Source organism: Marmota monax, unplaced genomic scaffold, assembly GCF_021218885.2.
Source record: "Marmota monax isolate L192 unplaced genomic scaffold, Marmota_monax_Labrador192_F-V1.1 WCK01_AAM20220418_F8-fsc00336, whole genome shotgun sequence".
Lineage (NCBI taxonomy): Eukaryota > Metazoa > Chordata > Mammalia > Rodentia > Sciuridae > Marmota > Marmota monax.
Window position 1 is genome coordinate 446245 of NW_026693839.1, and position 15463 is coordinate 461707.

Consider the following 15463-nt stretch of genomic DNA (forward strand, 5'->3'; position numbering starts at 1 on the left):
ATAGCCTCAAAATATATAAAACAAAAGTAAATGGAACTACAAAGAAAAACAGACAAATCCACTCAGGAGATTTTAACACATTTATCTCAGTAACTGACAGACTACAATGAGAAAAACTTACTAAGGATATAAAAGACATAAACATTAACAAATGATCTAACTGGCATAACTAGAATACTACACCCAACAACTACAGAATAAGCATTCTTTTGAAGTACTCTTACAAAATTAGATCATATGGTAAACCATAAAACAAATCAACATATTTCAAAGCATTAAAATCTTACCAAGTATGTATTCTGATCACATTAAAAACAGAACCAAAAAATGACTATAAATCAACAGTGTGATCCTACTGGAAAAGATTCTCTAAGTGAGACAATGGAAAGATCTAGCCATTAAAAAACAAAAAAGCACAATAAATTGCACTATTATTAACAGAGTAAAAGGTAATTCAGAGAAAAAAATATCTGGAATACAAATAAGCAACAGCTGAAATCCACATTTTATAAAGAACGTCTTTAAATCACCAAAAAGTGATCCAACTGAAAAAAAATCAGAGACTGCAAAAGAAACATTATCAAAAAAGGGAAAATATAAAATACAGGAAAAGACGTTCTTTCTCTTTAATAGTCAGGTAAACTTAAAATTAAAACCAGCAACCCATCCACTAAGTGGTTCAAATTAAGAATATGACAGTGTTGCAGAGTATGTGAAGCAACTGGACTCTGCAGATTGAATTAGTGTATTTTAGAAAATATCATATAATAGAAGCTGAAGATATGCTTACATTGTGACTCAACATTACATGTCCTCAGGTACACCAAAACCCACAAAGTTCAAACCAGGATTACTTATATTAGCCAAAAACTGAAAACAACTCAACTATCCCTCAATTGCAGAATAAATTATAGTATACTCATTTAATAGAAAAATGACAACAAATAAATTATAGCCATATGTCATCATGGATACCCAAATGCAGAATAAAAGAGGCTAATCAACAAATGAAAACCAATTGTGTGATCTCATAAAGCGGGAGGAGGGAGCAAAATTCATAGTGTCAAAAGTGAGAAGAGTGGTTACCTTTAGGAGGCGATTTTATATAAGAGATCACAAGGTGACGTTTTGGGAGTTGATAATATTCTACATTCTTGACCTCTGTGCTAATACATGGAGCTGTGCATTTATGATGTATGCATTCTTCTGTGCTACACTGTAATAAAAAGTTTTAAACGTTGACTCTGAAGCAGGAAGTCAAAATACAAGTACTCACTTGACCTGAGCAATTTCAAGTGATAAGGAAGAAATTAAAACATGCCTTGTCTTTGGCAAGTCATCTGAAAGGAACTGGAATGAAGAGGTCCTAGTTTTAGGCAGCAGACCACACTGGATAAGACATGAATAAAAGAAAATCACCCAAGAATCAAGAGATGACCATTCATGAGTACCACAGCACAGATGAGACCGGATATCCAAAACAGCAGCAACCACAGAAAATTGTGGAACATCAGTGAATAGTTCAGTTGAACCCTTTGACATAGTTCAAAAATCATTTTATTATGCAGCAAATCTGTTTTCTGACATAATGCACACATTATCTTCTTAAAAAAAAAAAAAAAAAAAACTCAAGAAATCAAAGTCCTAAAAGACTAGAACTGAGAAATCACCCTTTCACAAAATTAGAGCTGCTGACAATTAAGGTCACTGAATACTAGGAGGATCCTCCAAACTCATAGGACTCTTGGATCTTAGAAACACCTTAGGCTTGAAATATGGACTAATGGCACTGTTGAAAGTCAGAAAATGTTAAAAATGGTGACAGGATACAGCTATACTTATAGCACTATACAAAGGGCAACTATATAATCTGACTACTGTTCTTATACTGTTCTATACTTCTATACTTCAGTTCTTATAAAAAAATTTTCCAACAATCAATGTCAACTAATTTAGGTATTATAACCACTCCCAAAATAGAAGACTAATGCAATTTTGATGTGTTCTTAGAACATTATCCAAAATTTGGAACAAGCAAAAACCAAGAGATTAAGAATTTTATAAATTCTGCCATTATTCCATCTGAAACCTTAATATTATACAATACCAGACACTTTCCCAAATAAAATGTATTTTAAAAATTTTAATATGACTGAGTAAAAAATGTTTTATTATCTAAATGGTGTTTGCAGAAAGGTCAAAAATTCAGCACATACTTAAAAAGATTCTTATATTTCTATTCTGCTCCCTAAAAAGGGAAAAGTAGATGGAAATAGCCAGTTTACACTGGCTTCAAAATTTCTAGAAATTTTCTCTCTAGCATTTGAACCTAACTTCCTGTTGTTTTATGTACTACATGCTTATCAGACAATAACAAAATAAAAACTGGAAGCTAACTAATTAATTTTAGAAAATCTCAAAGCTGCTTTAGACACTCCTCCTACCGAAATAAAAAAACTTATTTCAACAACCTATGCAAAATATTTTCACCTATTTAAAGAATAACTAAAACCATAAAGAATTTTTATCATTTCCATTAAACTGACTAGCTATTTAAGTTAAAGACTACAATGACCATCATTAACTCAAGATGAAAGATACATGATAGAATGGGCCTCTAAAGATCCGTATTTCCTACAAATATGCATGTCCTACTCTGGGCTTGCAATGACAACTTATAATAACCAACAGAAAACTACTAGAATTTTCCTCAAAACAGCCACAAGAATCAAAATCCTAATGCACCTTAATAGGCAATTTAATGATTTGAAAACCAACCCAGCATGGCCAAAAACAATGTTCAATAGCTCCTCATTTTCCCAACATCATCCAAAAGTCAAGAGTTTCACATCGGTGGATTCTCTAGTTAACTGATGTTTACCCATATGAGCACCAAAATTGCTTTCCACCCTGAGGAATATAACTTTTTGATAATGATGAATGACTGGAATGAATATAAACTGCTGTTCTGTAATACAATAACTGTTCAAACTCTCAATGTCCTATATCTGCTTTTTGTGCCAGACTATCAGCTCATCTTTAACAGCATACCTCCTCTCCATATTTGCTATTTTTAACTTGGGGAAAAACAAACAAATAATCAAGGAAACCATACAATATACAATGCTGAAAGAATATGAGGTGCTACCATGAAACAAATTGCATTAAGATTATGATGCCAGCTTGCAGCTGTTCAAGGCCCACTTTTTTTTACTCTCTGTTCTTGATCATTTTGGGGAAGAAAATATGACACAAACTTAGTTCATGTGAAAGACAGAACACTCAAAGTGTTAGCATATCAGGAAAATGTTTTTGAGACATACAGACTTAAATTCCCAAATCCTGGTTTTGCCACCTTCTAGCTGTGTAATGAGGGAGATGTTATCTGTTTCTGAGCCTTGGTTTCCTCATCAGGAAAATAGAGATAGTATTTTTTCTGCAGGGCTAATGGCAAAATCAAGAGATGTATGTAACCTACCTGAGCAGAGTACTCATATTCTGGCAGACAAATATTACTGACCTAATTATGTGAGAATAAACTCTGAATTATAATCACTTTAAAAACCGGGTTGGGGCTAGGGGTACTGTTCAGCAGTAGACATCATGCTTACCATGTACCAGACCCTGGGTTCAATCCCCAGGACCAAAAAAGGACAGGGGAAGGTGTTAATGTGACTTTAAGTTAGCTAAAAGACTGTTATCCTTTACAAATACCCCACAATCCAAATTTGTCAAACAGTTTATCTGTGTTCCTCCCTATTAGTATCCTCAGGAAAAGAGAGCGAGAGAGAGAGAAATATCTTGCAATCTATCAAAAAAAGTAAACTAGCTGGGCAGGATGGCCCTATAATCCTGGTGAAGTAAGAGGATTTCAAGTTCAATGCTAACGCCAGCAACTTGACAAGAACCTAAGCAACCTAGCAAGACCCTGTCTCAGAATAAAAAATAAAAAAGGCTGAGGATATGGCTCAGTAGTTAAGCCCTAGGTTTAATCCCAAGTACCAAAAAGTAAAATTTATTTAAACTTTGAAGATAAAACATACACATTAATTTCATTTCCTATAGAATCACAGAGTAATAGCATTTAACAAGAATTTTCCAAATAGTATGAATAATATACATCTCATATTCAAACATTTGCTAATTCAGTATTTTAACTGATAGGTCCTTGAGGAGTCTCTATTTTTAACCAGTTCCTTACTCAATATTGCTAGTATTACTTGGAAAAACCTCCAAGTTCAATAAACTTTCCATAAACAACAGTTATGTCAGTTTTCACTCTCCAAATATTTGATGTTTACCTTAAAGTTAGCAGCCTTATTAAAAACACTGCATAAAACCTTATACAAAATGTCAAGTATGAGAAACTATACTAAATACAGATATATAAGATACCATCTTATAAAACTCAACATAGCCACGAATATTACAGTGCAATCTATAAAATGTTTTAAGTCTCTAATCCAAATCTGACAGAGAATAACAAAACTAAATGTCTCACTACTCACATGATGAAATACTCTAAAGCTTCCTTCTATTGCATAGTGTACATCAATTACTGATGAGCGAAAGGGTACTGAGGGAAAGACCAGTAGAGATAAAGTATATAAACTCTGAGCCAGGTACTTTATGCATATTATCTCTTGAAATCATTTAGTGAATCAAGAATTACACCACATTAAAACCACAGCCAATGAAGTTCAGAGGAGTTAAACTCAAAGTCAAATTTCTCAAATTCCAAGGTTCATGCTTCCTCCAAAATGCCAACCATCTTACAATCTACTTAAAATAAGTAATAAACATGGCAAAGCTCTTTTTCCCTTTCTCAAAATATCAATATGCAAATAAAACATGTAAACAAGCACTAAGTTAATTGCAAGGTAACACAAATAAAAAGTTAAAGAGAGTGTGGGTCCTGTTCCCACTTGCTTAACAGGAAGAAATAAAAATTATGTGTGAATATAAAAAAAAAAACACCACCATTCCAGACAGAATTGCTTAAAAAAAAAAAAAAAAAAGTTCTCTCTCTCTTTTTTTTAATGGTTATCTCTTTTTTCTGAATGGGCCTTTTAATTACACACTTTTCTACATCACTTGAATTTTTAAATATACCTTTATTTATTTATTTATTTATTTATTTATTTATTTATTATGTGGTGCCCAGGATCAAACACAGTACATGTATTAGGCAAGTGCTCTACCACTGAGCCACAACCCCAGCCCCACTTGAATTTATTCTAATATTATAATAGCATGTATAGTGTATTTATTTTTTCTTTGCACTCCAAATTTTTAAACATATAAGCTACAACCTTTGACAAAGTTGAAGAGAGCTTTAAAGGTTAAAAAAAAAAAAATTAACAAAACCATTATACCCAAGTCTAGACCTCTGTATAGCAGCTACTTAGCCAGTAAACCAAGCAGTCTGTCAAAATGGATATTGGATTTTCAGATCAAGCATGTTCAACTGGTAAAAACTATAAACATATTCCAATTTTTTTTTAAAAATGCAAAATCTGTAACACTTCTAGTCCCAAGCATTCCAGTAAGAAATAATCAACTTGTATCTTTACTTTTAAAATGGGTTAATTAATAATACTCTAACCTAAGTTATTGTGAAATTAAAATTTTAAAAGAATACATTATGCCTTAGCAACATTCACAATAGCCCAGAATGGGAAGAAAAGAGTGACATTTGAGAGAAAACACCAAAAAAGGCTAAAATGAATAAAAGGGAAAAGGTAAGAAGGGAGCAGAAAGTAGAACGGTGGTTTTCAGGGGTTGACAAGGAATGAAGAATGAGAAGTTATTGTTTAGTGAGTACAGAGTTTTAATTCTGAAAGATGAGAAGAGTTCAGTGGCGAGATAGTGGTTACAGTTGCAAAATAATATAGATTTCTTAATGCCACTGAACTGTACACTTGAAAATGATTAAGATGGTAAACTTGGAATGGAACCACCATTTGACCCAGTAATGCCACTCCTTGATATATACCAGAGGACTTAACATCAGCATAAACCAGGCATGGTGGCACACGCCTATAATCCCAGGAGCTTGGGAGGCTGAGGCAGGAAGAATCTGAGTTCAAAGCCAGTCTCAGCAATGTCAAGGCACTAAGCAACTCAGTTGAGACCTTGCCTTTAAATAAAATACAAAATAGGGCTGGGGATGTGGCTTAGTGGTTGAGTGTCCGAGTTCAATCAACAGACGAATGGATAATGAAAATGTGATATATATATATATATACACACACATACATGATGGAATATTACTCAGCCATGAAAAAGAATGGCTTTATGACATTTGCTGGTAAATGGATAGATATGGAGACTATTATCTGAAGTAAGCCAATTCCAAAAAACCAAAGGTCAAAAGTTCTGATGTGTGGATACTAACACACAACAAGGGAGTGGGAGGAATAGAAGTTCACTGGATTAGACAAAGGGGAAGGGAAGGAGGGGTAGGAATAAGAAAGACAATGGAATGAATCTGACCTAACTTTCCTATGTACATATATAAATATACCAGCAAATCTCCACACCATGTACAACTACAAGACCGGGATCTAATTAGAATAAGATGTACTCCACATTTGTATAATGTCAAAATATATGCTGTCAATGTATAAATAAAAAGAATTTACCAATGATTTGTACTTTAGTATTTAAGATTATATACATGAGAGATCAGGTATATATGGGTATATATACAAAAGTATGTATAAACTTCCTGTGTGTTGGTATACTATTTAGAACATAACCACCAGGAATAAATAAAAAGAATGGAATCTGTATATGGCAAAAAAAAAAGATGATAAATTATATTTTGTGTATTTTGCCACAATGAAAAATACTTGCAATTCTACTAAGTGGCAACTAAAAAAATTACATATGTATGCACTGCTTTTCTATGGGCTGGATTATACATAAGTCACAGTAAAAATTTCCAGTGAGAAGAGTTTTGATGAACAGTGTGAGATCTAGAATAGTAAATTATAATGCCATGGCCAGTAAATTTTCCTATGTGGAGCTAGAGAGTAAATATTTTTCCACTCTCTGGGCCACATGATCTATTCTGAAAGGAATCATACTTAATACGTAGGCAAATAGCATGAAAGACATGGTCCACCACAGTTTGCTGACCTCTACCCTAAGGCAACCATGGAAGCAAATGCTCCTTAATTTGGGGAAATTTTGTGAGCCAGGTTAATACCAGTAGCTTTAAATCTACCAGGATGAGAATATTTACATCCTAAAAATTGGCAAACACTACAAATCAATGTTGCTTTCTCTGAAGAACTGGTTGGTAAACATTTACCAGCATACTGCTATGAGAAGAATTAAATTTTTATATCCCCTATATATCTAAAATTTTATTAGTTATAATTCCATCTTTAAGGAAAATGAATATTACTCAAATCATTTTCTGTATCTATGATTTAGATCAGGATCTCTAAAGCCAAGAAAGGCTGTTCTAGAATAAAGCTCCAGACAAAGAGGAACAAGAAAGAACATCCTGAGGCAGTCAAGAATTGTGCTTGGAGGGTTCTGAGCTAAAGGACAGCAGTTTAAGATGAAACTTACAGAGAATTAAAGCCATGAGATTATGTACATGCTGCATACACTCAGTAAAGTTTCAATAACTCACAGTTATTATTAAAAACATACTGAGCCTAATGTTCTAGATTCATTCATAAATATTTGCTAAGTTCATACTATGTTCTAGGCTCTGGAAACACAATGTTAACAATCATAGTCCCCTTCTAGTAGAGAAGAAGCATTAATCACATAAATATATGTTTTTGAATTGTGATAAATTATGACAAAGAACGAGGTACTGTGAGAAAATATAACAAGGGATCCTAATGTAATCTGGCAATCAGGGATACTTCCTTAAGAAACTGACCTCTGTGCTGATATTTAAAGGATAAGTGGGATGTGGCAGAGTCAGAGGCATGCCATACAGCAAAAACAAATTGTACCCAAGTCCTGAAGCAGGGAAAAACCACAGTAACAGGTCAAAAAACCATGAAGTCAGTATGGTGAACCAGATGAGGAAGAAGAAGGGATCAGTAAAGAATGGAAAAGAGGCAAGAACCATCCCACAGGGCCTCATCACCACTTGATACATTCTATAATCAATGGAAACTCACTAGTTTTATGCAGAATGTCACATGATCTAATGAACAATTTTCAGAGATTACTTGGGAATGAATGAGGGAGAGTTACAGAAAAATTGGGAAACTGACAGTAGGCTACTATAGTTTCTAAGCAAGACAATGGCAGCTTAGTGGAGTCAGTCTTCAACTTATTAAATATAGCAATTTTTGTTCTTAGCACACCATTTAAAAAATTCAGAGCCCTATGTTTTTTGTATCTACTGATACTGACTATACTAGAAATCTTCTAAAAGTGAAAAATCCTCTGACATAGTAATTTAAAAATAATAAGCCTATCACATATTAATATAAATAAACTTCTGAAAAGTAGCTTATTTTCCTATTAAAGAGTGTGGGAGGCCAACCTTACGGGTGATTGAGTTACACTCCCCAGCTGGGTGCTGAGGTGCTCAGTCACAGAAATGGGTGTGTCTTGCTACAGCCCCATGGGTGAAGCTATGCTCACCTGTTCCTTTGTATTATAACCCCTTGCCCTGTTTAGGATAGAATCTTCCATGGAAGTGCCTTGTGTGTGTCCCCTCCTCTTACTGTGCCCTTGGGTGTGGCCTACCCAGGTGTCAGTCAACCTGCTGACAGTGGACATCATAAAGATAGACTCAGCCCCCTGAAACCTGACCCCTTGCCTCATTTGAATAGCTTCTCCTCAATAAAAGGGGTCAGCGCATGCTCTCGCTCTCGATCTCTCTCTCTTTCTGCGGACCCTTAAGGTCAGAGAAGCCGTCACAGCAACCCCAAAGAAAAAGGTATTTGTGTCTCTTGTGTGGTTATTTCGTGCAGCCCAGTTAGCCCAGTTTAACTAGAGTGACCCCTGAGCCTTTTAGTCGCGAGAACAGAAACCCGGCAAAAGAGAGTAGCACCGTCTTAAATTTTTGCAAATCACTTTAGTCTCATAAAAGATAACAGCTAAGTTTTCCTATCTGTTGCAATATCCGATATCTTAAAGCTTTAGGCAAAGCACATTGCTAATTGTTGTTTCTGTTTTGGCAGTACTGGGGATTGAACCCAAGAGCACTCTACCATTGAGCTATACCTCAGCTCTTTCTTTCACTAAGTTGCCAGAGCTGGTCTCAATCTTTCAACATTTCTGCCTCAGCTTCCTGAGCTACTGAGATTACAGATGTGCACCAGAACAACCAGATCACTGCTCATTTTTGTGAGAATTAGACTAAAAAACACAAGTAACATCTTAGCACTATTAGGAAAATAGTTTTAGCTTCACAGTTTTCCTAAGAGTATTAAGGACTCCCAGACCACAATAACTACTGCTCAAGTAATAATAAAAGGCAAAGTAATTACAATGAGATGTCACCCCACAGCCACTAGGATGGCTATAATCAGAAAGACAGACAATAACAAGTATTACCAAGCATGTAGTAATTGGAATCCTCTTGCATTGCTGGTGGGAATGTAAAATGACACAGCCACTTGGGAAAAACAGTCTGGCAATTCCTCAAAAAGTGAAACAGAGATGGGCTAGGGCTGAGGCTGTAGCTCAGTGGTAGAGCACCTGCCTTACACGTATGAGGCACCGAGTTCAATCCTCAGCACCACATTAAAAAAAATAAAAAAGATATTGTGTCCATCTACATCTAAAAAAAATATTAAATAAGAAAAAGTTAAACAGAGAGCAGCAATTCCACTCCTAGTATATACACAAGAAAAATGGAAACACATGCCCACACAAAAATTTATGTATGAATTCATAGAGGCAATATTTATAATAGCCAAAAAGTAGGGAAAAATGTCCATCAAGTGATGAAAAAATAAAATATGGTAAGAATTCATACGCTGAAACCCACTGGGCAATAAAAAGGAAACACTGACAGAATTTACAATGTGGATGAATCTTGAAAGTTTGTGTTAAAGAAACAAAGAAACCAATCACAAAAGGCTGCATGATTCAGTTTATAACAAATGTTCAAAACAGACAAATGTATAGACAAAAAATATATCAGCAGTCCCCTAGGGCTGGGAGGAAAAGGGTTGTGGAACTAGAGTTGCTAAAGAGTTCAAGGTTTCTTTTGGACATAATAAAATGTTCTCAAATTGACTATGGTGATGATTGTTGTACAATCCTGTCAATGTCCTAAAAAATAATAAAAAAGTCAAATATTAACTTTAAAAGGGTGAACTGAATGGTATGTGAATCCTTCAATTATACTGTTGGGGGGGCAGTAAGTGATCTCCAAAAAAGAGTTTTTTAGCAACTCATTAGAAAAAAGCAAATAAGAAAACACTGATCTCTCAGAGCATGGTGGCACATGTTCAATCCCAGCTACTCAGGAGGCTAAGGCAGGAAGATGCTTAACAAGGCCCTATCTCAAAATTTTAAAAAAATTTAAAGGGTTGAGGATTGTAGCTCAGTGGTAGAGCACCCACCTGGTATGTGCAATGCCCTGAGTTCAATCCCTACGCATCCCCAAAAGAGAAAACTTATCTCAGGAACCAACTTTCTTTAGATAAAACAACCTTCTGGGTAAGACACTGTCCAGTCAAAATAAAACATAAGCCAAACAAGAATTTTAAACTTTTAAGCATCCATATTGAAAAAGTAAGGAGAGGGACTGAAGATACACTGATAAGAGTGCTTGCCTAGAATGTGGAATGTTCTGTGTTCAATTCTCAATACCACAAAAAAAAGGAAAAAGAGGTCAAGTTAATATCAATAATTTTAATATTTTGACATTTTATTTTACCCATCTAATGGATGAAGAAATTGTGGTATATATACATAATGGAATACACTCAGTCATAAAGAATGACTTGAGGCCATTTGCCCGGAAGTGGATGGATCTGATGACTATCGTGCTAAGTGAAATAAGCCAATACCAAAAAAATCAAAGGTTGAATGTTTTCACTAATATGTGGACGTTAACCTACAATAAGTGGGGAAGGGATAGAAATTCAATAGAGTAGACAAAGGGGAAGAAAGAGCAGACAGTAGAATGAATCTGATATAACCCTCCTATGACATATATAAATATACCACAGTGTACATCCAAAGATTGAGATCCTAATTAGAATTAGATATATCCCATGCTTGTATAAATATATCAGAATAGTTCTACTGTCATGTGTAACTAGAAAGAATAAAAAAATAAAAATTTTAAAAAAGAAATCTAGGGAAAAATACAAATATAAACTGCCAAGTACATCTTATTTGACAAATTGCCCAGGTGTTTTTTAACAAAGAATTTTTTTTTTTTTTTTAGTTGTAGATGACCACAATACCTTTATTTATTTATTTTTATGCATTGCTGAGGATAAATCCCAGTGCCTCACACATACTAGGCAAGCGCTCTACCACTTAGCTAAAACCACAGCTTCTACCCAGGTTTAATGTGATTTCATTCAATCAATTATTAGAACATTTGTGTATATATATACACATATATACATACATATGTATGTGGGTGTGTATATATATATATGTGTGTGTGTGTGTATATATATACTGTGTGTTAGAGTCTACATTATATAGAAATATTTACTGAAAGAGATCTTCAATGATAGAAAATAGGATTTTCCTGAAATAAAGTATAGGTTTTCAATATTATCATTTGGTGATCTTTTACTTATCCTCTTGCCCTCCCAGATAAGAATTTTCAAGATCAAATATTTGCCAATTTCTTTGTTTGTTTGTTGCTGGGGACTGAACCCAAGACCTTCAGCATGCTAAGCACCTGCTCCATCATTGTATTTTTAAAGGAATCAATGTCAGACATCTTTTTCAATGACAACTTTTTTCTCCAGTGCTGAAGATTAACCCCAGGAAGAGCCACACACATTGTTAGGCTAGCACACTACCACTGTGCTACACCCTCAGCTCCCTCAATGACAAACTTTAATCTATAACAAGCATGGTAAATCTACTCAACATTTTTAAGAAAAATTTAAATTACAAAATGGTAGATCTTTTCTTGTGCTCCAAGTAGAACTGTACAGATAGATCAACTGAAAACTAATTTTCTTATTTCTTGCACTTTTCCTGTATGTGCTTCCCTTAACAAAGCCCACAGTTTAATTTTTCTTCAGGTTCTTGGTACAGTGGTAAGCTTCAATTTTTATCATGTTTTCTGCTTCAACAGAAACAAATGATTAAAACTATTAACTGACATCAGAAAAAGTTACTTCAAAAAGGCTTTAATTTTACTGAAAATTCACTTGTTATACCTGTAGAATTTATAATTAAGTTCCACAGAATTTAGGATTTTAATTTCACCATCACAAAAAGCAAAAAATGTCCTCACAGATATTCACCTAAATAAATTTTTTATTTACAAAATATTGACTATTTCTAATATTTTGCAGTAAAATTCCAAAAGCAATCAGGATGGTGGAGGCCTAAAATGGAAACTCTAGAAAGACTCAAATGCTTCAAAATTTAATATTTAACACCCACTAAAATAGCTAAATCAAAAGACTGATTATATCAAATGTTAGCTGGGATCTGAACCAACAGTAATACCTACATATCACTGATAGGATTGTAAAATAGTACAAAAGCCTTTAAAAAAAAAAAAAAAAAAAAAAAGTCATTTCTTATAAAACTAAACAGGCCTGCCCTATCACCTAGTCATTCCACTTCTACACATTTAACCAAAAGAACTCATACAAGATTGTTAATAGTAACTAAACAGAAATAACTGGAAACAGGTGGCCCTAAACAGTAGATAAATCATGATACGTTCATATAGTGGAATACTATAGAGATAAAAGTACTAATATACACAAGAATGAATCTTAAAAATATGCTGAGTGAAAAAAAGCCTTACTCAAAGAGTACATACTATGCGTAAATACTGCTTATGTGAAGTTCTAGAACTGGCAAATCAAATCTCTGGTGAAAATGAAATAAAAAATGTGACTGATGAAAGGGAAAGTTTGACTGAACTGATTGGAAAAAGGCAAGAGAAAAAACCTTTCTAGTCAATTATTAATTCTACATTTTGTTGAGAACTTGAGTGACCCAGCTGTAAACATTTGTGAAAAACTTATGTAATGGCAACCACATGCATCCCATTGCATGTCAAATTTACCTTTAAAAAAAAAAAAAAACTGTATAAGTTGAAATGAATAACACACACAATGTTGGAGTGCCTGTTAAGGTTGCTGCTGATAATTTGCAACTTATTTCTAAATGTATTCAAAAACATAAAATGGAATTTAATAAATTATGTTATAAAACAAACAGGAAATGTTAATTGACAGTGAGAGACACACTGATATTAGCTGTATAATCTTTCAACTTTTCTGTATATTGAAAAATATAAAAATATTAAGGAAAATTTTTGAGAGAGAGTTAGGAAACAAAGAATGATGACTCAGTTGATGACAAAAGTTTCTCTCAATTGATGCTACACACCCTCCTGCTTCACAAAACACACCTTTAGAGTTAGATAAACCCTGGAGAAAACTTAAAAGTGCATTTCAATAATTGTTAACTGCTTCCCCAAATTAACTATTCACATTATTTGATACTGTCAGGGATCTATTCAATAATTATTAAAAATACTCCAGGAAACAATAAACTAGAAACAACGTGTTGAATTCCACCAAGATTTTTAATTAACTTCAAAATTTGTATTCCTGAACAAAGTTCAAGCAGAAAATTATTTGGTAAGATTCCCCATGAACTCCAGTTTTGTTTTCTTTTACTGGGTTGCACCCCCAGTATCCAAATAACGTCGCTATCGTCCCTCTAAGATCAAAAAACCTACCCAATGACTGCCATCTAAGTGATGACAGATATACTAAAAATGAAATAGCAAGTCATCATGAATGAAAAGTCGTTCACTTTTTCTCCTTAAGCCTAGTACTTTTTTTTAAGATGCGGCTGGAAAACGTCATGGCTTTCTCACAAAAGGTGGGAAGATGAGAAAGATTTCAGCATTCAAAACGCAGAATAAACGTACACGTGCACCTCACCCTAAAACCTGCCTTAACCCGCCAACAGGTAAAACAATGAGCAGACCCCCGCCCCTTTTTTATTGATGAAACAAAACCGCAGCTAGGGTAAAGTCGACCCTCACCCCCGCCCAGCCTCCACCCCGCCCGAAGCCAGGCGGTGGGTCCCTTTCCTTTGTGAGGAGCTGGAGAGGAGGTGGCTGAGGGCGGGGAGCTGGGGGAGGAGGTTGGGGGGTCGGTGGACGCCAGAGGAGGAAGACCCAGAGCCAAGCGGCGGCGACGGCGGCGCGTCCCACAAGCAGGCCGCACAGCCCCGCCACAAACCTCTGCGGAGTCCAAAGGAGCAAACCCGCGAACTTGAGCAATTTCTAATGTGAGATGAGATCCAGAATGGCCGAGGGCACATCCGCGGACGACCCTCTCCCAGGCCCTTCCAAAACCGTCTCCTCCGATCGCGGGCGGAGATCTTGCGGCCACCCCCACCCCGGCCCGGGCCCCAGGCGGCCTCACCTGCTGGACCGAGCTGTTCTCGGGCACAGCGAACTCCTCCTTCTCTTTCGGGGTCTTTACGGTGACTTTCATGATCTTGGGCTCCGTAGAGGCAGCGGCCGCGGGGGCGCCGGCACCCTCAGCCGCGGCAGCGCTGTCCTGGGAGCCCGGAGGACCGCCGCTTTCACTACTCTCGGCCATGGCGGCGGCGGCGTCGGTGACTCAGGCGAGCAGGAGGGAGCGGGAGAGCAAGGGGGAGCCAGGAGACGCCAGAGCCGACTGGCCCGGGCAGCGAAGAACGCAGGGCACGCCGCCTAGGTGGCAACGGCGCCGGGCCGCCAAGGGGCCGCGGAGCTCGGTGTGGGCTCCAGGTGCAGGCCCGGATTCGGCGCTCCGTAGCAGCGCAGTGTTCAGACGCCGCTGGTTCGCAGCGACAGCCGCAGCCGCAGCCGCTTCCTCCCCCCGCCCCTCCCCCCACGTCCCTCCGCCGGCGCCGCGCGGGGCACGCCGGGTAACGCAGATGGCCGCGTCGCCGAGTCATCCTCGCCTGGCGCCGCTTCGAGCTCCAGTTGCGTCCCTTTTCCTCCCTCGTCCCAGTGTGCAAAGTGTAGGCGCGGCCAGCTTGGAGAACTAAAAGCAAACTGGGGCAGGACAGATCAGTTCATTTTTTCTTTTTCACTCCTGTCACCAAAAAACAAAATGCGTCTTCTAAGAGGCACTGTGCGGCGCACCGGGATGACATCACGGCCAGAGAAATTACTAGAAAGGAACTTGGACCACTGGGCGCTGCGAGCGCGGATGCGCCTGCGCGCTCATGGTCCAGGTTGTCTCCTCTCCCCACCTCCTCACCTCATACCACCACTAGGCTCTGCTCAGTCGCCCTTCCT

The 15463-nt window shown here is 36.8% G+C and overlaps 1 protein-coding gene across 1 annotated transcript in view; it reads right to left on the minus strand.

The window, feature by feature from the left end:
- The window catches only part of Ubqln1 (ubiquilin 1), a 53487-nt gene extending 38547 nt beyond the window's left edge, over positions 1-14940 (minus strand). The window contains exon 1 of the mRNA XM_046462418.2: positions 14598-14940. Within this exon, the coding sequence (XP_046318374.1) occupies positions 14598-14777 (180 nt within the window). The 5' untranslated portion in view covers positions 14778-14940. The remainder of the gene's footprint in view (positions 1-14597) is intronic.
- Between the last annotated feature and the right edge of the window lie 523 nt (positions 14941-15463).